General features: G+C 36.8%; 2 protein-coding genes across 2 annotated transcripts in view; one reads left to right on the forward strand and one right to left on the reverse strand.

Annotated features, from left to right (window-relative positions):
- The window catches only part of LOC107698499 (semaphorin-6B-like), a 139,540-nt gene extending 125,865 nt beyond the window's left edge, over positions 1 to 13,675 (forward strand). The window contains exons 14-17 of the mRNA XM_016499525.1: positions 1,877 to 2,017; positions 3,771 to 3,848; positions 4,930 to 4,988; positions 12,460 to 13,675. Of these exons, the coding sequence (XP_016355011.1) occupies positions 1,877 to 2,017; positions 3,771 to 3,848; positions 4,930 to 4,988; positions 12,460 to 13,376 (1,195 nt within the window). The 3' untranslated portion in view covers positions 13,377 to 13,675. The remainder of the gene's footprint in view (positions 1 to 1,876; positions 2,018 to 3,770; positions 3,849 to 4,929; positions 4,989 to 12,459) is intronic.
- A 7,905-nt stretch (positions 13,676 to 21,580) lies between these two features.
- Positions 21,581 to 24,249, reverse strand: LOC107698467 (G-protein coupled receptor 55-like). Its single transcript, XM_016499479.1, has 2 exons — positions 24,209 to 24,249; positions 21,581 to 22,465 (listed from the first exon to the last, which is right to left on the reverse strand). Exons 1-2 carry the CDS (start codon positions 24,209 to 24,211, stop codon positions 21,581 to 21,583), a joined length of 888 nt encoding a protein of 295 aa, XP_016354965.1. The 5' UTR covers positions 24,212 to 24,249.
- Positions 24,250 to 25,679: the final 1,430 nt, after the last annotated feature.

A 25,679-nucleotide genomic window follows, 5' to 3' on the forward strand; every position in this document is an offset into this window, starting at 1 on the left:
GTCTATATGTGCTGTGTGTGTGTGTGTGTGTGTGTGTGTGTGTGTGTGTGTGTGTGTGTGTGTGTGTGTGAATGAGCGTGGGGCGCTCTGATGGATGAAAACATGGCTGGGGTTTTGAAGATGAAAGGCAATACCTGTCTGGAGGAAGAACGATTAGGTTCAGAGAGATGCATGCTGGGAGATGAAGGCGAGTTGTGTGGCGGTTGAGATAAGGTTCTCAGCAGGACACGGCACTCGCTGAGAAACACACACACACACCTGAAACAAGGAGATCACTGTGTCTGCTTGACCTTCTGTCTTGCCTCAGGTGTTCTCTGGATGCCATCCAAAACTCTCACACAACTTCCTGTAATATGTCTCATTTGTCTTCCAGCTATTTATCAGTGTTTAGATTACATGCCTGATATCTGTAGAGCTACTGTTGGGGAGTTTCTCTGAGACACCGGTGTTGTCATAGAGATGTTGCGGTAATTTAATGCCTTATTAGCAGCTTGACAGTTAATGTGTGTTGGAAACATGCCAAACTCTGACTGAATCTCTTTTAGTGTGTATTTTTTGGGCTGTTTGCCACTTTTTTATAGCCACAGACAGTAGAAAGAGAAAAGGAGATTACCGAAGAGAAAGAGTGAGGAAATTGGATCAAGAACAAGGCTGGACGAAATTCAGAATTTAAGAAATTGTTCACAAGTTGGAAAGTTGGCAACACCCCACAGGAAGTTAAAGTTAAATGACAGGAAGTGGAATTTACTAAATTACAAGTCAGAAATTGAATAGGTAGTGCAGTCTTAGTCCGTAAATTAGCTGTTCACTATTTATTTATGTTTTATTATTTATTATACTTTTATTCAGCAATTATTTACATTAAACTGATTTAAAGTGACAGCAAAGACATTTACATTGTTTCGCAAAAATTCTGTTTCAAAGAAATGCTGTTCTGATCATCAAACATTATCAACACTGATAATAATCAAATCATAAATAAATGTTTCTTGAGCAGCAAATCAGCATATTAGAATGGTTTCTGAAGGATTATGTGACACTGAAGACTGGAATAATGATGCTGAAAATACAGCTTTGAATCACAGGAATAAATAAATTTGTTTTAAATGTATTCAGATATAGATATTTTACTGTAAATTGTAATAATATATCACAATATTGCTGTTTTTACTGTATTTTTCAACAAATAAATGCAGCGTATGTGAGCATAAAAGACTACTTTCATTCATTCATTCATAAAAAAAACTACCTGAACATAATCTAGTAAAATTATATACAAAATAGTTAAAATAATCTAAATCTAAATTTTTTAATTATATACTATTTTATACATTTTTAAAATGGAAATCATATTGGTTAACTTTCCTCATCACAATATCACTATTAAGTATAAAAGGGTGAATTTTGAATAATTCACTACTTTGGTTTGAGTGGATGTTTAAAATTTATTAAAAAAAAATAAATCCCTCCTTCCTTTTCTTGGGAATATTGTTTTAATTCTATAATTTTGTTTCACTTTCCGTCCTGTTAGTCTTTTGGAAAATCTCTTTAGGTTTACACTCTCTTTGACACCATTTTGCTACTGTACCTTTAAGACTATGTAAATGACATATAATGCATGTTCTATACATAAATAACCTATGTAGTGATTGGCTAACCTCTTCGCATGTGAAATGAGGTAGAATGTCTCCGCCCCGCTGCTGAGTGCAGGTGGTGACACTGTATGTTCATGTGTTCATGACTCATGGAGACGCTGATGTGAAGCTGTTGGGTTTTAATGAGTGTGTGTATCCATGTTCTAGGAAATGTTTGGTTGTAAAAGTGCACGAGGGCTTGAACTGATGACTTCAATGTGTGTGTGTGTGTGTGTGTGTAGGTGCGGTGATGACTCTGTGCAGGCGAGGCAGCCTCTCTCTCTGACCCTGGACAAACCCAGTCACACACTCCTGCTGGCCTTCCACTCCTGCGTGGTGCGAGTGCCTGTCGCACGCTGCCAACTGCACTCCAGATGCATGAAGTAAGAACACACACACACCTTCAGTCTGTACACTGATTAAATACACTCTCATTCACACACGCTCTCGTTTTCCATCTTAAAGTAAATTGTGCCACCCAAACACACACTGCTTCATCAGCGGCTTTGAAATTACTGTGACCCAGCTTTTACAATTTCCTTCAGATGCACACACACACACACACACACTCCTTCTGGCCCTTCTCCCGTATGGCACATTTGGAACGGTCTCTTCCTGTGAAGCAGTAAAGTTCTGGTGTAATTCAGCCGTGATTAATGGAAGAGGCTTTGATTGAGTCTGCTGACGTTCTCTCTCGTCTTGCGGGATGCGGTACAGTACCATCTGCACCAGTTCAAGTCTCTCCAATCCACTTTGTACATCTGCAGCACCATGTGCCGCTCAAATGACTCTTGCACCAGCAGCCCGTGTTGCTATGGATGGTACGCTCATGGAAACAATGTGCAGGATTTACTTGTTCGCTCAGAAATTGCTACACTGGAAAAAATGGATTAAATTCTACAAATAATTACAGTACAGAGAAACCACAAGTAACACATTGAATTTAACATGAAAATTTGAAGTAGAAAGACTGAAGTATTTTCTTGTAAAATATTCTCAAATAATCTTTTTTTATTTGCAGCTTCAAAAAAAATAATTTCTGTCAGGACCACTATCGTCAAATATGATTGACAGTTAGCATACAGTTTGGATTGGCGGTATGGTTCTGTTCTGGGCAAGAACTCCCTGCGCATCCATGCAGCCTAGCATGGATGAGAGCAGGGAGAGCAGCAATAACCCCCCAGGGTAAACAGAACAGAACCAACATAAATGTATTGCAGATATTGTTAAAGTTCAATAATGTTATGTACACATTTTAGAATTAGTCTGATTCGAAGGAGAATCAGAAGGCTGAATCCTGACTGACAGAGGAGGAGTTGGGGATGGAGGAGGGTAATTAGCTATTGAGCAATGCGAAAACTGCTGATAATACTGAGGGACCTTATATATGAATACTTAGATAGGCGTCGTATTCCCATAGGTTGATGGGGATCAGCTGAGAGTCAGCTGATGCGAGCTTGACTAACGTGACCTGCCAGAACTAACACTACGCTTGATTTTTTACGCTGTACACAACTTTAAAACCTCCTTTTCCTCCATGCACAAGCTCACATAGATGCTAAAGAAAGAATACAGTACTTAACGTAAATGCATTGTTTTAAATAATATAAATTTAAATGGCAAATTGTAATTGTGAAATGGTAATTATGTATAAGGCTATTAAAAACTTGATTAAAGTTAATTCTATTTATTGCTGTTTGGAATCTGCCCACTTTAAAATTTTATAAGCAGTAAAAGCATTATATTTCAATTTGAATACATGCCAAATTTAGGTAAAAATTCAATTTAATTTACTATTTATTTTATGTGTTATTTTGGTATTCCTATGAAAAATACATTACATTACAATACATTTATATATACAATACATATATATATACAATATATACAATACATATATATATAATTTTATGTTTTTAGAGAAGTGACCTTGAATAGCTGGAGAGACAGATATGAAAAAATATGAGACTGCAGCTGAATGTCTGAGTCATGTCTGTCTCTCTCTCTGTTTCAGTCTCTATAAATCATAATTTCTGTTCTCTAGTTTTGTTTCCTGTATTCGTTATAGAGGAGGTCAGCATTGTCCTCTGTAATAACATTGACAAACATTGTGTGTGTGTGTGTGTGTGTGTGTAGAAACTGCATTGCGTCCAGAGATCCATACTGCGGCTGGACCAGAGGAAGTACCTGCTCACTCCTGAGGCCTGGCACCAGGTTAGATAGAAAACCAGAACCATACTTTACACAAATATAAATGTTTGCTGTTGCATGCATGCTGCCCTGTTGTGTTTGACATGCCTCTAATCCTCAACTCAAGGGGGCGATAGAGTTACCCTCAAATTATTATGCAATTAAAGGCGTGCAATTTCTGAGCCACTACTGTCACCAGATGTAAATGTTTTTACACAGGTTTCCAAAACACTCTGCACATCTGTCATTGGCCAGTCAAACATATAATCCCGCCCTCACACTCATGCCATTGCTTGAGCCAATGCTGATGTGTTAACCCAAATAACTGTAATTTGGCTACATTCTGGCAAGGTTCTATTAACGTTTTGAACAAATGTTCTTCCAGTAACATTCATTCAAAGTTATGTGATCTTTAATAATAATAGTCTCAAAATGTTATCACAAAAACTTTACTTGTATATCATACATACTTATACATTTTTTTTCTGAAATGTTTTAGTTCATCTACATTTTTAAATGTTACTGCTTTGAAATTAACATACCCATAATGTTTGTAAACTGATCAAATGGAATTTTCCCTTAGCCAAGAAAAACATTTAAAATATATATTTGTAAACATTTTTAAAAACTGGACTTTTGAATGTTCAGATAACATTCAGAAATAACATTCAGAGGACATTCATACAATGTTTTCATGACTTAATTGGAAAACAAATGTTCCAATTAGAACATGTTGGATGGGAATGTTTTGGTAGTTCTACAGTGTTTGCATATTTCCATATTCTTAAAACTTTAATATAAAAAATATATACTGTTCACCTTTAAACCAGATGTATTATTATTCACGTATCTTGGTAAACATGACAGTTTAACTAACTTGCTCAGTAAAATTTCTCTTCATATCAGCTATTGACCTGAAAACAAAAACAGCAGTCGAATGTGTTTTGAATTGTGTTCGGACACATTTCTAAATGCAGTGACGCATGAAATTGAGTTTGCATAACTAGAAGTGCATGCATTCACGTACTTGCATAGAATGTGTGCCGTGTATCTAATCTGTGAATTTGCGGTTAATGTTCAAATCCGTTTTTCTCCTGGTTTGCAGATTACCTTTCGTGCAGGACGTTGAATATGGAAACACCTCACATCTCGGAGACTGCGACGGTGAGTTTGTGAACCTGTTTGGGATGTGACCTTTAGCTTCCCACTCTACCTTCAGCGCGTCTCTCCTTCCTCGAGAGAATCCTCTAGCAACTCTTCAACAATACAGAAAAGATCCAGTCTGGTCTGGTTCCAAAGTTTTGCTCAAGCAGACAAAGTCACGAGAAAGTCACAGGTTGCATCGGAAGAGATGGAGAAAGATAATGAGAGAGAAACAGAGCCTTGAGTCTTTTCTTTTTAGAAATTAATTGATTTCTTTAAAGTACGAGGTGTCTGGGTGCGAGTTAGCGACAGTGTTTACATTGTTAAAAAGACAAAAGATGGTTTATATTGTCAAACAATGAGAAGCTTAGATTCGCTTTCCGCTCTTAATGGCATTTTGCAAATCTGGCAGCATATAAAACACTCTCTGTCGATCTCTCCATGGCTCAAAACGCTTAAATTTGTTCCAAAGTTTAGATTTAGCAGAATGTGGAACAGCAGTGAGGTTCTCAAGTCTCTTCTTGAGGAGCTCTTGACATAACAGACTGCCACAGATACTAGCTATATATCACTGCAGCCATATAGATTCAGCTGAGTCACACAGAAGAGAGAGCGAGAAAGCGCACAGAATGAAATAGATTAAAGTTCAATGGCTTAGTAAGTGTGTACTTTCAAGGAATCTGTTTCTGTGTGATAGTTTCAGGATAAAAATGGAGAACTGCAGCAGAATTCGGGTGTCTTATTTGGATTGCTAATCTTGATTCAGGAAAAGAATGATGGTCGCATTCTAGGTGACTTCCTGAAGTTTTTAGGAGACACAACTGAATTTTTTGAGCACATTCAGGTTGATATGTGCTGTATGAATAGAACTGTAGAGTTTAACCCTCTATGGGATATCGTCATTTATAAATGACGCTTAGAAAATTGCATTTAAAATACAATATTAATGTTCAACCAACAAAATTTTATTTTAGTGATGTCAAATGACATCCCCTTATTGTGTGGGGTACACTAAAAAAAGAAGAGTCTTGTTGACTTTCACTTGTGCTACGATAATTGATTTGAAATTCCAAGTTGAAACACAATGTTAAAGTAGTTTTAATGCTTTTGAAACACTAAGACATGGTTTTCAGGCAGTGAAATTGCATCCGAATTTGTGTCAAGTTTTAGACATTTTCACACGCGAGTTCCAAATCAAATATAGCAGCACAAGAAAAAAAATTGAATGTTCATAAAGATTTTTAATGTTTTTTTTGAAACAGTAAGACATTTTCGCTTCTTTTCAGATAGTGAAAAAGCATTTGATTGTGTGTGACGTTTCAGACAATTTGCCAAAAATAATTTACCCTAATGGGACAAAGTCAGTTATAAATGACGGATCCCTAAAAAAAAGGTCAAAGGTCAGATGAAGAAAACAAATTTTGGAAAATGATTTTACTCCTAAATATATGTAAAATATAAAGTCAATATTTTTTTACGCTGTAAATTCATAATTACTCCTATAGAGGGTTAAAACAGTGGTTCGCAAACTTTTTGACTCAAAGGCCCCCCATTGTCCAAAAGGTATTTCCAAAATTGACTGGTATTTCTGCTGTAATTATGACAACGCTGCTTGTTTTCTTTTTTGATAACGTTAAAATATTTTATTGACATGACATTGGTATATTAAACTAATTACCTGTGATTCATTTTTTGATTTCTGAAGTTTCATGAACCGAATGTCCTTCAATAAAAGATTATTAAGGGGGGATTTTAATTTTAAATCTAATTTAAATTAATATTAGATTTTAATTTAAGTAAACAAAACAATTTATAGTATGAAACAGCATAGTTTCTAGAAGTAATATTTGGACAGAAATTGTCATTATTAAATTGTGGATTTTGTAAAAAGTATAAATATTCAATTTAAAATATACTGAAATGGAACATTTTTAAATGGTCTTTTAAAATGGGCTATACTAGTTTAATATTATATTTTAGGTAATTAAAATTGCTAAAAGAGATTACAGTGGTGTGGTGGTCAGGCTGGTGTGCTTGTGTACAGTGTTTAGTATTAGTATTATTTATACAGTATAGTATTATGGCATTTATTAATATTTTTGAATTAGCTTCTATTAGTATATTTTTAGCTCTCATTTTTATTTTTTTTAATAATTTAGTTATGTACTTTTGTTATTTTTATTAGTAGTAATATTTTTTTGTATTTCTCTTTAGCCTTAATTTTTCTGTTTTTTTCCCCAGTTTAAATTGTATTAATTTTAGTGTTCAGCTTGTTGCCAAAGAAACATTTCTAATTGTTCTAATAGTTCATCTAATATTTTTATTTACTAACAGAATTTATTATAGTTGACCTTAACCACCTTACCCAGCAAAGTCCAGGAGACCAGCACTAAACTAGTATTAGCCAGCATAAACCAGCCGGAAATGTTGGTCTTTGCAGCAGGAACAAGTCAAGGCTATTGTGAATTATCAAAGAGAATTGACTGTGGTCATACACAGTACTCAACCCTCTCATGTTTGCTGTTATATGTGCAATACACTTGTCACAATGTTATGTTAAATATGGTTGTATGAATATAGCCAGAGAGATTTCTAAACCTCAGAAAAACCTTGTATACTGTACAGTGAGAGTGTGTTTACTCACTTTAACATTCAGCATAAAGCTGGAGGCTGAAGGATGTATTTACAGACAGAGGAAAGGGAGGGATGGAATTAACATGGAGAACAAAATGAACCCTAACGTCAAGAGGCAAATGGGAACTAATTAAAAGGATCCTTGAAAAGAAATGTAGGCACATTCATAATATAATGAGCCCATAGAAATGCGTCTGTAAAATGGCCACCGTCTGGCCAGTCTAATATGATTTGGTTTTGGGATATATGAAGCAGAGTCACAGGCTCATTAAACTCGCCGGTCAGCCGTCCTCTCATCTACATCAAACGCTTGTCTTCTTCTGTCCTCGCTCACTCCATCCATCACACAGAAGTTCAGTCATATTTTAAAGAGCCTGAGACGAGTGAAACACTGAATGCCAAAAAAAGATCAGAACCAAGAGAGAGAGAAAAAAACGAGTTTGTTCAGAGCTTGTTTGAAATCACTCTGTTTGATGCTGCTTTAGTTTGACAGAAGCAGGCAAGTACATTAAAATTAGCCATGTAGTCATGTTAATGTTCATTTTAGATGACGTTTTAAAGCTATTAAAGTTATCCAGCCAAGCCAAGTTGTTTTCTCTTTGTCTTGTCAGTATTGCATAAATACGTATACTAATTTGCTTTAACATTTAACATTTTGCTTTAACAATTTACAGTACAGTTGAAAGAGGTATCTTATGCTCACCAAGACTGTATTTATTTGATAAAAAATACAGTAAAACAGTGGTATTATGAAATATTATTGTAGTTTTTATTTTATTTTTGTTCACTTATTATTAAAATGATTGTTTTCTATTTTAATGTATTTTAAAATATAATTTATTCCTGTTATGGCAATGCTTAATTTTCAGCTGAAAATATGCTACAAATACAAATAATACAAAGATATATGAGAAATCTATCAATGGTCACACACACACACACATTACAAGCAATCTTGTAGCAGTATTTTAGTCTTTAGGAATGTTCACAGGAAACAAAATATTAAGAAAAGGGTTCAATTGTTGAGTGTGTTGTGTGCAGCAGACTCCTGCTGTTACAATGAACAAATGCAATGAGAGCTGCGATTCCCAGCTGAGACTAGAACAGTTTTAATGGCAGAAAACAGAAAAGGAATTCTGGACACTACCACAATGGCAGCACCATAGTATTCTTTGAAGGGCTGCACAAAATATTCATTTATAAACTGAAAGAGTGAGTGACCAAACAATGAACAGTTCACCCAAAAATGATCATTTATTCCCTTTCGTGTCATTCCAAACCAGTTTGTCTCCTTTTGTGGCCTACAGTAGAAGGAAAATCATTCGGACTGACGTGTGGGTGAGTAAATGATGACAGAATTTTCCTATTTTGGTGAACTATTCTTTTAAAAGTCCTCTTACTGTCAAGACATTTACTAGTTTGGATACCGAAGTAGACGCAGAGTCTGACAGCTTCTCATTTCTGAGACTGCTAACAGCCCACACATAAACGGAACCGCTAGAGGAGAGATAGTCAGTGAGAAGAAAGCCAAGAGAGGAGATAGAATAGAGATAGATAGAATAGAGGAAAAGAAGTAAGTTAAAACCAAGGACATCTCACAGGGAACAGCAGAAGAAAGAGTACAAGAAATGCTGTTAAAAGAAAGAAAGAGAAAGGCCAGGATTACACAAACGCCAATTCCAGGAGAAACGATTAGAAAGCAGAGTATGAAAAGCATGAGTCATCAACTCCAAAAACTGCTGCGGTCTTTGAATTTATCGAATGATCTCTTTAGACCCATTTAGTTCTTACATCTACTCACATTTCCAGTATGAATCTCAATTGCACAGGTTGCCCATGGTCAGTGATTGACAGTGGCGTTTGCATGTTCATGGTTCTTGAGGCAGGACTTTTAAGTGCAAGGTTTCTAAGGTCATATTCCATCTCTGGAAGGTCACAGCCTTAGCCTACTGAAACACACGCTGTATCAAGTTCACTAAATTAGGAGCGACTGTAGTCAACAGTCTCTTGTTTTCTGATCGATTGCTGGGGCTGTAATGTACAGAAACTCAATAGATCAATTGCACACCCCTTCATAAGTGATGAGGAGCTTCTTTGATGCTTTTGTAAGCCATTCAAGTGTCAGTTTTTAAATGATTATTCCTCCTGAGCTTAATCGTGTCAATAGTTGTAGATGTTACAGTGGTTTTTAGTAGTCCCAAAACTGCATTTTGGCCTTCAAGGGCCAGTTTTACTAAACAGGACAAATTAGCGCCAAGGCACAATTCTGAAACAGCACCTATGGGCGTGGAAATTTCTGCGGGTGGTTTACTAACAATATGCAAATTAAATAACACAGACGCAACATCTCATTTACGTATCGACCAACGCAATATACCAAGCGCAGCGCAAATTAGCGTAGTCGCAAATAAAGAATAAAGAAATAAGTACAGTACAGTACAGTACGTTGAAAAGAACCGGAGGTCAAAAAAATGAAGGGTTGCAAGAATTTTTGATAGACCTGGTATTGCGTGACTCCTAGTTGAGGGTTCCAAGTCGTCTTTTATTTCCTGAAGCAAATTTTTTATTTTTGTTCACTTATTATTAAAATGATTGTTTTCTATTTTAATGTATTTTAAAATATAATTTATTCCTGTTATGGCAATGCTTAATTTTCAGCTGAAAATATGCTACAAATACAAATAATACAAAGATATATGAGAAATCTATCAATGGTCACACACACACACACATTACAAGCAATCTTGTAGCAGTATTTTAGTCTTTAGGAATGTTCACAGGAAACAAAATATTAAGAAAAGGGTTCAATTGTTGAGTGTGTTGTGTGCAGCAGACTCCTGCTGTTACAATGAACAAATGCAATGAGAGCTGCGATTCCCAGCTGAGACTAGAACAGTTTTAATGGCAGAAAACAGAAAAGGAATTCTGGACACTACCACAATGGCAGCACCATAGTATTCTTTGAAGGGCTGCACAAAATATTCATTTATAAACTGAAAGAGTGAGTGACCAAACAATGAACAGTTCACCCAAAAATGATCATTTATTCCCTTTCGTGTCATTCCAAACCAGTTTGTCTCCTTTTGTGGCCTACAGTAGAAGGAAAATCATTCGGACTGACGTGTGGGTGAGTAAATGATGACAGAATTTTCCTATTTTGGTGAACTATTCTTTTAAAAGTCCTCTTACTGTCAAGACATTTACTAGTTTGGATACCGAAGTAGACGCAGAGTCTGACAGCTTCTCATTTCTGAGACTGCTAACAGCCCACACATAAACGGAACCGCTAGAGGAGAGATAGTCAGTGAGAAGAAAGCCAAGAGAGGAGATAGAATAGAGATAGATAGAATAGAGGAAAAGAAGTAAGTTAAAACCAAGGACATCTCACAGGGAACAGCAGAAGAAAGAGTACAAGAAATGCTGTTAAAAGAAAGAAAGAGAAAGGCCAGGATTACACAAACGCCAATTCCAGGAGAAACGATTAGAAAGCAGAGTATGAAAAGCATGAGTCATCAACTCCAAAAACTGCTGCGGTCTTTGAATTTATCGAATGATCTCTTTAGACCCATTTAGTTCTTACATCTACTCACATTTCCAGTATGAATCTCAATTGCACAGGTTGCCCATGGTCAGTGATTGACAGTGGCGTTTGCATGTTCATGGTTCTTGAGGCAGGACTTTTAAGTGCAAGGTTTCTAAGGTCATATTCCATCTCTGGAAGGTCACAGCCTTAGCCTACTGAAACACACGCTGTATCAAGTTCACTAAATTAGGAGCGACTGTAGTCAACAGTCTCTTGTTTTCTGATCGATTGCTGGGGCTGTAATGTACAGAAACTCAATAGATCAATTGCACACCCCTTCATAAGTGATGAGGAGCTTCTTTGATGCTTTTGTAAGCCATTCAAGTGTCAGTTTTTAAATGATTATTCCTCCTGAGCTTAATCGTGTCAATAGTTGTAGATGTTACAGTGGTTTTTAGTAGTCCCAAAACTGCATTTTGGCCTTCAAGGGCCAGTTTTACTAAACAGGACAAATTAGCGCCAAGGCACAATTCTGAAACAGCACCTATGGGCGTGGAAATTTCTGCGGGTGGTTTACTAACAATATGCAAATTAAATAACACAGACGCAACATCTCATTTACGTATCGACCAACGCAATATACCAAGCGCAGCGCAAATTAGCGTAGTCGCAAATAAAGAATAAAGAAATAAGTACAGTACAGTACAGTACGTTGAAAAGAACCGGAGGTCAAAAAAATGAAGGGTTGCAAGAATTTTTGATAGACCTGGTATTGCGTGACTCCTAGTTGAGGGTTCCAAGTCGTCTTTTATTTCCTGAAGCAAATTAAAAATAGCATGGCTTGGCAAATGATATGTTCGGATAATGTGCTCTTCTGGCATTCCAAATAAATTAATACGTGTGAAAAAAATCCTCTCCCTTCTACCACGAGCTCTCTGTTTTCTGTGGTGCCTCCCCCTAGCAACAACTATTACAGCCATTTCAAGCGCAATATAGTTTAAGACGTGCTTTTTGGGGTGTTAAATAATGGCGCAAATACCAAATATTGACGAGCACAAATGTTAGTAAATCACGTTGCGTGAGTCATTTGAATACTCTATTCCTAAATAAATTTTGCATCTGAAAGGGAAACTCCATGCATATTAAATAAGGTCATGCGCAAAAATAACTGTCCACGCCTTTTCAGCTCTAATTCTTCACTGCGCGTCTTTAGTAAATCCTGACAGTAATATTTTAACGCCAAAAGAAGGTTTGCGCTGGCACAAGCTGTTAGTAAAACTGGCCCCAAGTTCGTTGTTGTTTTTGGATTGTAACATATTTGCTCTCTTTTTGCAGGTCTGTTACGTGAGAGTTTTATGGACGAGCCCGAAAGTCTTGTTACTTTGAACCTGCTGGTTGTCGCTGCAGTTTCCGCTTTCTCCACCGGTGCAGCGCTATCAGGCCTGGCAGTGTGCTGGATCATGAGTCAAAAACACCGCCACCGTGCGCACAGCAACACTCCTTCGTCCAGTAGTCAGCGGAAGAACGAGAAGGAACGGTGCATGATGGGACAAAGCAGGAGCGGCTCTGTGATGAGTGTATCCCGGCACAGCGGCACGGACCGACCACGTTCACAAGGTGAGACGCTCTTCGTAATGCCGAATGGTTGGGTCAAAGCGGGCGACTTGGATCCAGGTCTGCTTCCCACACCCGAGCAAACTCCCCTGCAGCAGAAACGTGGGCTACGCCTGTCTGATTCCGGATCCAGTTGGGACCAAAGCCAGACCTTCTTGAGCTCAGTGGGAACCCAGTGTCCACCTCCACCATCCACCTTGTTTCTCAGCTCTAAACTCCTGCAAGGATCTGGTCGACGCCATGAGGAAGCCATTGAAACCGGTATCGACCGCCAACGCTACGTCTCTCTCTCCAAGTACCGGGATGAGGGAATACGCCCAGGCACTCTTCTTCGCAAGTCGGCAGGTGAATACAACTACCCCATGACACCCCAAGACTCCCCTGACCGGCGGAGAGTGGTGTCAGCACCCAGCACCCAGATAGAGTACAGCGGAGAGCCTCTTCGCTGGACCCACGAAGGCTACATCTTCAGCAGTCATGGCATACCTCCAACGGGCCACCACTTCACCCCGGCCTCGCAGCATCCTGCAGGACTGACGCGCTCCATGCTCCATGGGTCCCGGGGGCTCATCGACCTGGCGGACTTCAGCCACCTGCTTGGGAAGGGAGGGAGCGATCGGACACCAACAGGCCAGTGAACAGAAAGGAACCAAGATGCGAGGAGTGGGAAATTGTAGAAACGTGAGCGGCTGAAACTTCATGTGGACTGCGGAGCAAAACCTGGCCAATCACAGCAGCTCTCTGTGTCTCTCGCTCTGTTTCTTTCCTCACCTGCTTGTCATCCTTTTCCTCATTTGTCTGGAACTGCTTGCATGAGGAAAAGCCAAAACTGGACCTCACTGCCTACAAGAAGAGCAGCCATTCCTACTGGAAACACCTCTTTCTTCTCTCTATTTATCACTCACAATCACACAAATATGTAGACAGAGATGTGCTTTTCCCTGTAGCTCTCATTCTTACTATGGAGGAAAGAAGGGTAGACATCTTGAAGACTATCTATCCCTGAATCTGTTCAGACCTTGACTCTCTTTAGCAGGTTACCCTTTCAGCAGATTTGTAAGTTTGATATAACGACAGCATTTCATTTGGGACAATTGTTAACTCCAAATAAGAGGAAGAACCCAACAGTTTCTTGGAGTAATGACTCAGTGGTCAACGGTGGTTGTTGTTTTCTGGTCGATACCAAACTCTAAACAAAGTGCTGTGATTATCGGCGTACAGGACACCCCATTTACATCAGTGTAAATGTTGTAGGAGCATATTTGGACAGGTTAATTGGTCGAAAGGAAAGATTTGGAAAGAACTTGTACTACTGAATCGCTTCCTCTCCCTTTCACATCACAGTGATTATTGATTGCTTCTAACTTCTTGTAGCTCATAAAAATTTACATTTTCTCCATAACATACATAGCAGTGTTATAGTACTTGAGTCCTACAATACTGGACTCAGACTAAAGTCCATGTCCATGAGCATATTTTCTATGACTGATCGAGACCAGCTCATTCAAGCCCGAGTACAAATGCTGAATATATGGTCTTGGCTTAAGACGAACTTGAGTAGTACACCCCTGATTCATAGAAAGATGAACTGAATCTATTTCAGCATATTAAACGGGAGAATAAACAGAAGCAAATTGCAGAAAGGGCCACAGTAGCCAAAATAACAACACTTTCTGTCTCCATCAGCAGCACTTTTTCCATTATAAACGCTTGTGTGTGTGACATCACTACATGTGGGCGGGGCCCCGTCTCATGGTTCGCTTTGCAAGATTCACAGTACGCCAGTTGCATTGATGCATTATTTTGACCAGAATGTATGAAGAGAAAACACGAGATTTTTCTGTTGTATGCTTGGAGATCTTTTGTGTTTTATTACTTTGTTCTCTGTAGAGTGATCTGAGGCCTTCACCTCAGTATTACCTCAGCCTTGAATTCAGACTTCACAAGAGAGAGAGACAGAGAGAGAAAACTTTGGTTGGATGAGTTTCATGGCCTCAACCACGTGAATTTCTGTGTTCTGTGTAGCTCTGTGAGTTTTATCAGAGAAACGAAGCTCTCTGAGAACTTCTGAACACACTGGATTCCAAGTCTTTTTTGTCTTTTTCTTTTGTTTCTTCCTTTTTTGTACAGTGAATTTTTTTACACAATATGTAAAATGTAACATGGAACAGAGAACTGAGGTAAAAACACCCGCTGTTTTCTAAAAAGACACAATTAGAGACAGAGAAAGACAGACTCTGTCTTGAGGACCTTTGGACTCTTCTTCCTAAAGATGCCATTTGACCTTTTGTTTCTCCTGGACTCTGAAGGAGAGCAAACGAGAATGGAAACCCAGAGAAAAGGAATCTCAATGCGAGAACTAAAAGGACTGCAAAGTCAAGAGATGTCATGTGACTTAAAGCCAGTTACGTTATTGGGTGTGTGTTTGTGTGTGAAGTAACCAATCATTTTGCTTGTCATATCCATCATAATACAAAAAGGAGGGCAAGTGTATTATGATGGATATGACAAGCAAAATGATTGGTTACTTCACACACAAACACACACCCAATAACGTAACTGGCTTTAAGTCACATGACATCTCTTGACTTTGCAGTCCTTTTAGTTCTCGCATTGAGATTCCTTAGTACACAGGAATGCACTTAATAATGGTTCTCATGCACCTGCAAGATGTCTCTTATTAAAAGCACGTGCTACACGTATCACTTAAGCATACTCCTCTATCCTAGAGAGCATGATCACGCCATTGCTGATGCTCTCAGAAAACACACACGCTTGCAGTTGTGTGCAACGGTCGGTTGAACATTGATTAGCTCATAAATCCAGCTGAAAGGAGAGTCATGGTTGATTGCACTGTGTGTGTGCCTGTGTGTGTTTATGAGTTTAAATTACTGTGTGTATGTATTTAGGTCTCCTCTCTTCAGCATTGAAGATACACCAGGCAGGAAATAGGATCCAGAACACAGGAAATAGATCCCGGTAGGCAGGAAATGCATGGATATAGCTGCTTACCTGTAGGTCAAGGACTCTAAAGCAAGTAATCAAATGCAGGAAGTAGCAAATGCGTTATATGCTAATACGCTAGCCATATGTGAAGAAAGAAGCATCGTCAGGACGATATCATATACTTTCAGCAAACATCTCAAAGTTTTCAAGTGTTCAAATTCACAATCTTCAAAAGAAACTGTGCCATATCCATCTTCATAAGTGTTTGCCAACAGAACACGGAATCGCTAAGTTTGCTAATAAGCTACGAAGACGCCAAAACAAGTATGACTTGTCGCACTCTATTTGCGCTATTGATACCTCAAATTGATCAGTTTATTGAGGTGTGCTTTTACTTTTCTAAGTGATCAGAGTTTAGTTTCTTGCCTGGTGGATGATAAAACAGGGATTGTTTTCTCCTGAAAGAGAAAAGCTAGAAAGCTACCACATAGCAACATGCTAGTACTGTAGAAGCGTGTTTTGCCTGGAAAACCACTGCTTGTATTTTCTTGAGAAAATAGTAGGCCAAGTATAGTTCCCAGTATAATTCCTGACTATCTCTTTCAAACCTCAAGAAACACACACACAAACTGCCTTCAATAAAAAGATACAAGTGTCCAGACATTAACTTGAAAATTCAGTGCCTGAAGCTAATTTTCTTTCTAGAAAGAAGTCCCATGTTGTAAACTAAAATGGCTTTAAATTAGGGTGACCATACGTGCCATTTTCACAGGACGCGTCCTGGCCAGGATTTGTTTTGGCTTTGTTTTCCTGTTTTCATGCTTGCTGAAGGTAATGATCGAAAAGTAGTTTGACCAATAACATGCAAGCATTGTGGGATCTACGGTCAAAGCGATGCAATATTACGCGTACATATTAGGTGTGTTCGACTTAAAAGCAGTGCGGCTCAGAAATACCAATCAGTGTTTGACATCAAAGTACCTCGAGAGCGTTTCGAAAGCATAACCGTCTGTATGGTACTTTGATGTCATACACCGATCGGTCTGCACACGCAAACAAAGCCAAAACCTAGATATTTTAGGCAACATAGAAATCCTGGCCAGGACGCGTCCTGGGAAAATGGCACGTATGGTCACCCTATTTAAATGTCCATGATTTTGCCCTTCACAATATTTTCCTGTTGTTCGGATGATTTCTGGTGTGTTTTTATGCCTAACTGCAAAAAAAGTGATGTTGAGTGACATTGATTTTTTCACACAGTGCCATCTGTATTAATTCTGGTCTATTATTGTCAAAGCAAAGTGTTGAATGTGCTGTGAATGTATTCAAGTGATTTTTCCCATAAGCACTTGCTGTCATAACCCAGTGTCTTTATCTCCGATCATGCTGCAACAAGCACAATATTGTAAAATAATCAAGGCCAACAATGTGTGTTTGACTTTTTCCACGATGTTTCATTGCTTTTTTGTTCCACATATTATCACATTTATTGGTTGTTACAGACTTTGCAAATGTTGAAGCGGGATTCTTGGATCTCTTGATATCTGGCATTTTGTACGAAAGTGTATATGGCGACACAGATTTGCCTTCGGCGTGAAGGGCTGTGTGTAAGACTGAATCAGTGTTATGTTGAGCTGTTTATGTAGACTCAGCTGCTCTGTACATAGCTCAAATCCTGATTTCCACCCCTCCGCTGGCGATGATGTAATGTCCCTGTGTATAGAAGTCCAGGGGTGGTATCCAGTGAAAATTGTTTTGTTCGTTTGTTGGTTTTTAAATAATCTCACATGTATAGAAATACACACATATACACCCAGTTTCACACATGAACACACACGATTCAGTACTGGAGCACACACTTATTTTCAGACGTAAATCAACATGGAGATTTTATCATTCTAATAAACACATTTGATTGTTTGACCTTTGTCTTTTTTTAAGTAAAAAATGTACAAAAGCTGTCACTGGGGCAGTACGTGTTTTTGTACCTTATTTTCCCTTAAAGGGTGCAATTTAGTACCTTATTAATATACATAATAATACCTAAATTGTACAAACTAGTACTTTTTTAAAGGTACAAACCCAGTGACCGCTTTTGTACCTTTTTTCTGAGTATGCTACCATTTTGCAGAAAGGTTCACTATAAAGAGTTAAATAGGTGCCAGTTGCCCAAGATATTATATCGTTAATTATAAAACAGACTTTTACTACTGTAGCTACCGTAAGTCACTATGCTATATACATATAGGTCAACTATTAACCTTAACCTTACATCAGAGACTGTTTCTACCAGCAGAAAGTTAGCATGTAATGAATTATCTTTTAAAAATAACATTTTAATCAAATAAGAGCCTATATTAATAATTGTTTAATCAAAGTAGTACATCACTTTAAGCCATGCAAAAAAATGTCATTGTACTCATTATATATGTCTCAATTTAAATAAAATATTTAATTGACCATTTTAAAAGATGGAAATCATATTAGTTCAATTACATTTTTCACTACATCAGAATTAACTGAACATAGGAGCAGAAATTAAATAATTTCACTAGTCTGGGCAGATTTTTGTCACGTCTCGATGCATTTCTAAATCAAAACACTGAAAATTATTGCACTCCGAAATATTGCATACTAACATTTTGTGATTCTTTTATACATGCACCATTAATTAAACATTGGAACAAATTTTAAATAATTTGACTACTTTGGTCTAAGCAGATGTTGCCATTTTTATCTCGTCTCAATGTATTTCTAAATCAAAACAGACCAATTATTCAGTAATATGCAATTATTTTTTAGACAAAACATGTTTTCTTGAGATATTGTTTTAACTGGTATACAATTTTTAGGATTATTAGGATATTCCATGTTATCACTTTCCATCCTGTTAGTCTTTTGTACAAACCCTTTAACAAAAGCCAGTTCCTCAATGGCTTCATCCTCCAGGAAGTGACATCATTTTGGAGGGAAAACAACAGCACAAACACTAGTAAGTATTAGCCATGTATTTGACTGCATTCAGTGATGCTTTGTGGTTTTAGTTTGTTTGTCTTATTCCATTCTGCTGATAAAACTATCACATTTGGTATCAAAGATAGTTAAAAATATATACAAATGAATTTTTGACATTTTGGCCTACTGTAAACTCTCTTAGTCCTTCAATGGCTACCTTTAACTGTTTGTTAGTCGTTGTTATTAAAACGTTAGAATGAGTATGACTAGAGCATATATCCAACTAATATTTTCTATGCATGTTCATCAAGTGGAAAGGTTGTTGTTTCCTTCATTTGCACGGCACCGTCCAGTAGATGGCGTTTCACTGAACGCATGTACATTGAAATTTCACACAGCATCTCTGTGTTGCTATGGAGAACCATGTCACCATGACAACTTCTGTGAAATCTGAAGACTAGAGTGATGTTGTTTTGAAGGATCATTACTTGGAAGTTAATTAGACACATCAACATATCAATTACATCAGGCACTTAGCATCAATGCAGTTTAATTCGACTCATTCATGTCCTTTGCTTCTTAATGGCTTTTAAAACTAAAAATAAGTCAAAGGTGTAATAGTTTGTACCAGAAACGTTACATTGCGTGTACGACCTGATGTGTAGTTTTCTTTCTTTTTTTCTAATTATCCATCTTTTTTTTTAAATGCCGCAATTATGATAAAATGAGAAGAACATCAAAATAGTGCAACATTTTCTCTCACTATGACTGTCTATCTCGGTCGCAAAACCTGCAGAGATGCTATCAGATAGTAGTAATACAAAAGTACTTTGATTTATACTTTGATAAAGGTTCTTCATACTATGGTTTTACTATGATACTGTATAAACAACAAGAAATACAACGTTAGGCCTACATTGTATGGTAACATGACGGGGGAAAAAACGTATTACTAATAATATGGATGATGTCTTAGTACTCCCTAGACCTGATGAGGTATTTAACACTGGCAATTTTCAGTTCATGTGATCATATAATCCCTATACATACTGCCACGTGCCAAATGCTTTTGCTGTCTACTGGGTGTGCACGAGACTGCAGAGACAACGCATGTGACAAATACACTGAATGACCACTAGAGGGCAGTTTAACCTTACATGACAAACAGTGCAAACTGCTCTGACAACAATTATGGTTTTACTATGATACTGTATAAACAAAAAGAAATACAACGTTAGGCCTACATTGTATGGTAACATGACGGGGGAAAAACGTATTACTAATAATATGGATGATGTCTTAGTACTCCCTAGACCTGATGAGGTATTTAACACTGGCAATTTTCAGTTCATGTGATCATATAATCCCTATACATACTGCCACGTGCCAAATGCTTTTGCTGTCTACTGGGTGTGCACGAGACTGCAGAGACAACGCATGTGACAAATACACTGAATGACCACTAGAGGGCAGTTTAACCTTACATGACAAACAGTGCAAACTGCTCTGACAACAATTGTAGTTAGTAATGTAATCCATTACATTACACATTTTAGGTAATGTAATCAGACTACTTTTTGATTATTTTTTAACCTAACTTCTTTATCACATTGATTTAAATAGGATAATCTCATACCATACTGATATAAAAAATACAAAGAGTAAGAAAATATATTCCTTTCGTTGTAATTAATAACATGAAGTGCATTTAACATTATGTTACTTCAAGGTTTCCCAGACTGGGGGTTTGTAAATTAACTGCAGGGGCTTCATGAGTTTAATGAAAAGATAATAATTCATTAAATCATAAAAATTGAAAATTAAAAATGTATTCTAACATTTTAGAATAGCATCAATCAAAATAAAACACTTACAAAAAATGATTTGTTTACCGGCATGTACTGTAGTGTGACCAGTAACCAACAGAGAACCGTGAACATGCAAATGTGATAATTATTCAAATATTTATTTTAAAATCTCAGGGTACTTCAAGTAAATATATTACGTACTGTAGTGTGACCAGTAACCAACAGAGAACCGTGAACATGCAAATGTCATAATTATTCAGATATTTATTTTAAAATCTCAGGGTACTTCAAGTAAATATATTAGGTGAAAACAAGTGCAGATGACCAAAAAAAGTTTGGGAATGCCTGCATTGCATAAAAATAAGAAATAATGTGAATGTCCACAAAATTGGAAGACTTTCTGAACGCATAGAAGCAGTAGGTTATTTTAGAAAGGAACATTTAAAAGATGAAAAAGATGAAAACTGAATAATTTATTGCTATTGTGTGAATAATAATTAATCATGCATTCAATAAATAAGTAACTGTAGTCTGGTTACGAGTATTTAAAATAATTTAATATTATTACAAGTACTTAATTTTTGGAATCTGATTACATAAACATAAAATAATACAATGTATAAATATATATATATAAAAAATGTATATTATAATTTAAATTATATGATTTATTAGCTACTATTACTATATAATGTTGCTCAGATAAAAATTGCATGTGATCAAAGTCACTGGATAAAATCAGTTAAGCTTTATATAATATAATATAATATAATTATTTTATTTAATCAGTATTATTGAATTCCTTCATATAGGCATGTTACTTCTTCATGAAAAAAATGTATTACAACAAAAAATTGCATACAAAAAATAAATATATTTTTTCTGAAAGTAACAGTCAAAGCAGGAACACACTCTGGTGGTGCCATAGTAGCATACTTATGCGATTATCTTATTCGTGCAACAAAGTATTTAAATTGTACTTTAAAGAATATTATGGTATTTCCATCAAATCTTGTAACCATGATAACACCAATGTTGTCAGTTGTAGACCAAGCTTTGTTATACTGTGTTCCTCCCATATGACGGGGATCTGCCTCAATCTAATCTAGATCAATTTAGCTGACTTTTTACATTCAGTATGAACGATTGTCCCTTTTATTAACTCTTTTCAGCAGAAAGTAATAGCCAATCGAATCCAGACAGCAGTTGGTAGTAGCTATCCACTCGGCCACATCAAGAAACACGTGCACAAAGTCTTTACCTGAATCATCTGATACTACATATTGCAACAAAAGACCAATATGAACGGGTGTAAAGCAAACTATGAATGTGAACATGTTCGCGTTGATGATAGCTGCAATGTTTTTCCTTTCCACTTTTTCCCTGCCTTGGACATGCTTAAGGGATCTGATCAGGATATAGATGGCTTGTGTGGAGCAAAGTATGACGATGAGCACTGGAATAAGATAACCTAAAATCTGTAAAAGCAAGAAAAAGTGTTGTTTGAGCTTTTTTGTCAGTTTCCGGTCATAGCAGTTCTGTAATTTGTCTGGGTTAAGGTCTTCATAGTTACAAGCACAGATGACCACTATGATCGTCCAGATGAAGATGCACGTTGAAGTGGCGATCATCTTACTTTTGGAGGCCAGTGCTTTGGTCAGAAATGGAAACCTGACGGCTATAAATCGGTGAATGCTGATGGCTGTAATGGTGAAGATGCTGCTGTACATGTTGGAGTATTGGGTGCACAGTAAGAATGTACACAGTTCGCTGGGCTTAATGGGGCAAAAGGCTTCCAGTATCCTGAAAGGTAGGAAAATAATGGCTAGGAAATCGGCCACCAGTAGATTGAACATGTAGATGTGCGTGTCTGTCCAGCGCTTGAGGCGGCAGAAGATACACAGAGCCGTGACGTTGAAGAAAAGGCCCACTATGAAGACAGGTGTGTAGGCCACACGTTCAAAGTAACTGAGCACTTTGTCTGTGTGGTTCAACATTGGCCTGCAGTTATATTCAACCTAGACGAGAGCCAATGATAGTGCACAAAGGGTTAGTGGTCAGTTAAGTGAGAAAGTTGCTTGCAGAGGTTTCACAATTTTGAAGACGTCACAATGAGGTTTGGGCACCCAAACTGCTCTTAAAATATCTGAATGTCATCATTACATGCAAAATATTCAAATGCATGAGCTCAGATGCTGCAGGATAGCCTGTTTTTCTACACTAACTTCACTTTTCGGAGTTAGTTTTGCTCCTTTTTGAATTAGATAACAAAATATCAAACCAAGTGTCAGGCAAATGCTGCAGCAGCTTTTCTCAGAATTAATTTGTTCATTATCTTTTAGTTGTGGTGGTTTTTGGTGGCTGTATGAAGTCAGTTCTCATGAAGTTAGAAGTGGTTTGTGTTTCATCATGAGCAAGTTCCACTGACCTTTCACAACCAGGAAGTGTATTATCTATCTATTATTTTATCATTTAAAGAACATACTACTTTTTTTGTCAGTTATTTACCTTGGAAAATGTGCTTTGTGTAGAATAGATACCACATGGTTTTATATTTTATCTAATGCAATGATATTGACACATTTTTAAATGTAGCTTAAAGGGGTCATATGATGCGATTTCAATTTTTCCTTTCTCTTTGGAGTGTTACAAGCCCTTGGTGCATAAAGAAGATCTGTAAAGTTGCAAAGACTAAAGTCTCAAATCCAAAGAGATATTCTTTATAAAAGTTAAGAGTCAGCCACGCCTACCTAAAACGGCTCATTCTAACAAGCCTCCACATATCTACATCACGATGTGGGAATATTTGCATAACGCCGCCCAAATAAGGTGGGGCATAGAGGAGAAACAATAATGTACAGTGTGTGGAAAAGAATGTGTTTTTTGAAACTTAATGATAAACACATTTCATTACACCAAATACACAAAACAATGTTTTTTTAGCAACATCGTATGACCCCTTTAAGTTTATAAATACTTACTTGGCCACTGTACTGTATGCAGATTATAGAGAGTGTACGTGCAGATAAGCATAGTTTAACATGCAGCTTGCTGTAAAAAAAAAAAAAAAACCACACTGTGGTTTGAAATCAGTCATGTAACTTTAAATACGTAGATGAGAACAGGAAGTGTAGCATTTTGAGGTTACACGCAATGCTTTAACAAACAATAGGTTTGTAAGGAATAAGAAGTTGATTAAATAAAATACATCAAATATGACAAAATATTTTTATATGCAGTTTAGATACATGCTTTAAAGCTCTAAATACAAAATCATAACATGTAAAACGTACAGTTTTTAATGCTCTCACATTTATAATAATAAAAAGTGCCAGTATATTCCTGTTGCAGGCAGTATAATTACAAATATTACCTTTGTAGAGAATTTGCTATGATTTTAGCATTTACTCTTTCTGTTTACTATGATTTTATTTTATTATTAATGTATTTAGCTCATTTTTATTGTTGTAAAATACTTCATTAATTTTACATTTGTTTCTAAAGGTGCTATATAAATATATTTGTCATTGAAATGACCATGAATATGAATTATATGTTATTAACAAAAATGCTAGAGGTTACAGTGAATCAGCATGACTTCTGTAAACTCTTCCGTAATCCCTTGCATTTAAACTCATTGCCTTAAATACCATAAGTTGTCATGTTAATCAAAGAAGCTTGACTGCTACTTGAATAATCTATTTTGTTTTTAACTTCCAGTTATTCCTTCATTTCCCTGATTGGCAACAAGTACAACTCACCATGATTTATAGCTTGTTCTTCTCTCAAAAAAGCCCGTGAGTCTGTCAGCAGTGCAGTTCTCGATGCTGTGACAAGTGCTACGTTTAAAGAACTGAAATGCGTAGGCTGTCTGTTTCATGACCTGACAGCCTGCGTCTTTCCTCTGCTGATGCTGAATGATCTCACCTCATTGATGTGGATTCTGATTGAACTTTTGACATTGAAGGTGCTGTAAGGTGTCAGAACAGATTAACCAGATCCTCACTGCTGTCTACAGATTTCCATTTACAGCATTGATAATATGCAGTTTTTACATGGCGTGCCATAAATATATGGTGTTATAATGTTTACTGGAAAAAATGCTATTGTGAAATGTGCACACATGGAAAAACAAAATGAGTGGGGCTTGCTCAGTTAAAAAAAAACCATGATGTGTATGGTTGTGAGGGTGTGCAGAGTATTTAGTGTGTAGGCATATGGTTACGTACACATAAACACACACACAGCACTAAATTCTACGATTTTCATTATATCGACATATTCATTTAGTTTAACTTTATGTACTAGTATAACAAACTAAAAAACTGAAATAAAAATGAAAAACTATATATAGACATATTTTTAAAAAATGACAAAAGCACACAATAAATTACTGAAATAAAAATGAAAACAAAATATAAAAATAAAAACAAATTCAAGATATTAATAAAAACTAAAATACCACAGGTGAGAATGCGGACACTGGCACCTGCTGGTCGGATGAAGAATGACAGTCAGGTTTATTCACATCAACTTCGTACACGATACAACTTTGTGTCTTTCTTTTGTACTGTAAATTGCTTCTTTCTCTGGTCTTTCTCTCTCTGTTTTCTTTCTTTGTCCGTGTGCCACATTCTAGTTTGAATGTACTGAATCAGAGCAGTTTTTTTCCAAACCATTCTTTTTATTCTCTCCCAAAATAGCTTTTCTTCACATCTTTAGAAAAGTGCTTGGGGAAAAAAGCAGCCCATAATTACAACACAGTCCAGGGTCAGAGTCTGGGGACTCTGTGATGTGAAAGAAGGTGAAAATGGATGGCCGATTTCTCTCTTTCAGGAATGGTCTATACTGAACGGCATCTTTTTTTCCCCTTGATGGAACATCTGAAGTAGGTCAACTGAACACTTATGATGGAAAATCAGGTAGCCTACATAAACCTACCCAAATCAATCAAAATATTCAATCAAACGTTACTACTTTTTGAGGCATTTTTCAGACGTATATAAGTATTAATATATGCATTCATTTTGCACAGCTGGAAAGTAACTTTATTGACCCACCAAAGCCGATTTTTAACTTTTATTTGATTTTTTATTGCTTTTTTGTTGTTGTTATTTTTGGTCTCTTCCTGGTACTAATCCAGCAATATTCCTTTATTTATTTATCGTTTGTGTGTGTGTGTGTGTGTGTGTGTGTGTGTGTGTGTGTGTGTGTGTGTGTGTGTGTGTGTGT

The sequence above is a fragment of the Sinocyclocheilus anshuiensis genome, unplaced genomic scaffold (genome assembly GCF_001515605.1).
Source record: "Sinocyclocheilus anshuiensis isolate Anshui unplaced genomic scaffold, SAMN03320099.WGS_v1.1 scaffold1910, whole genome shotgun sequence".
NCBI lineage: Eukaryota > Metazoa > Chordata > Actinopteri > Cypriniformes > Cyprinidae > Sinocyclocheilus > Sinocyclocheilus anshuiensis.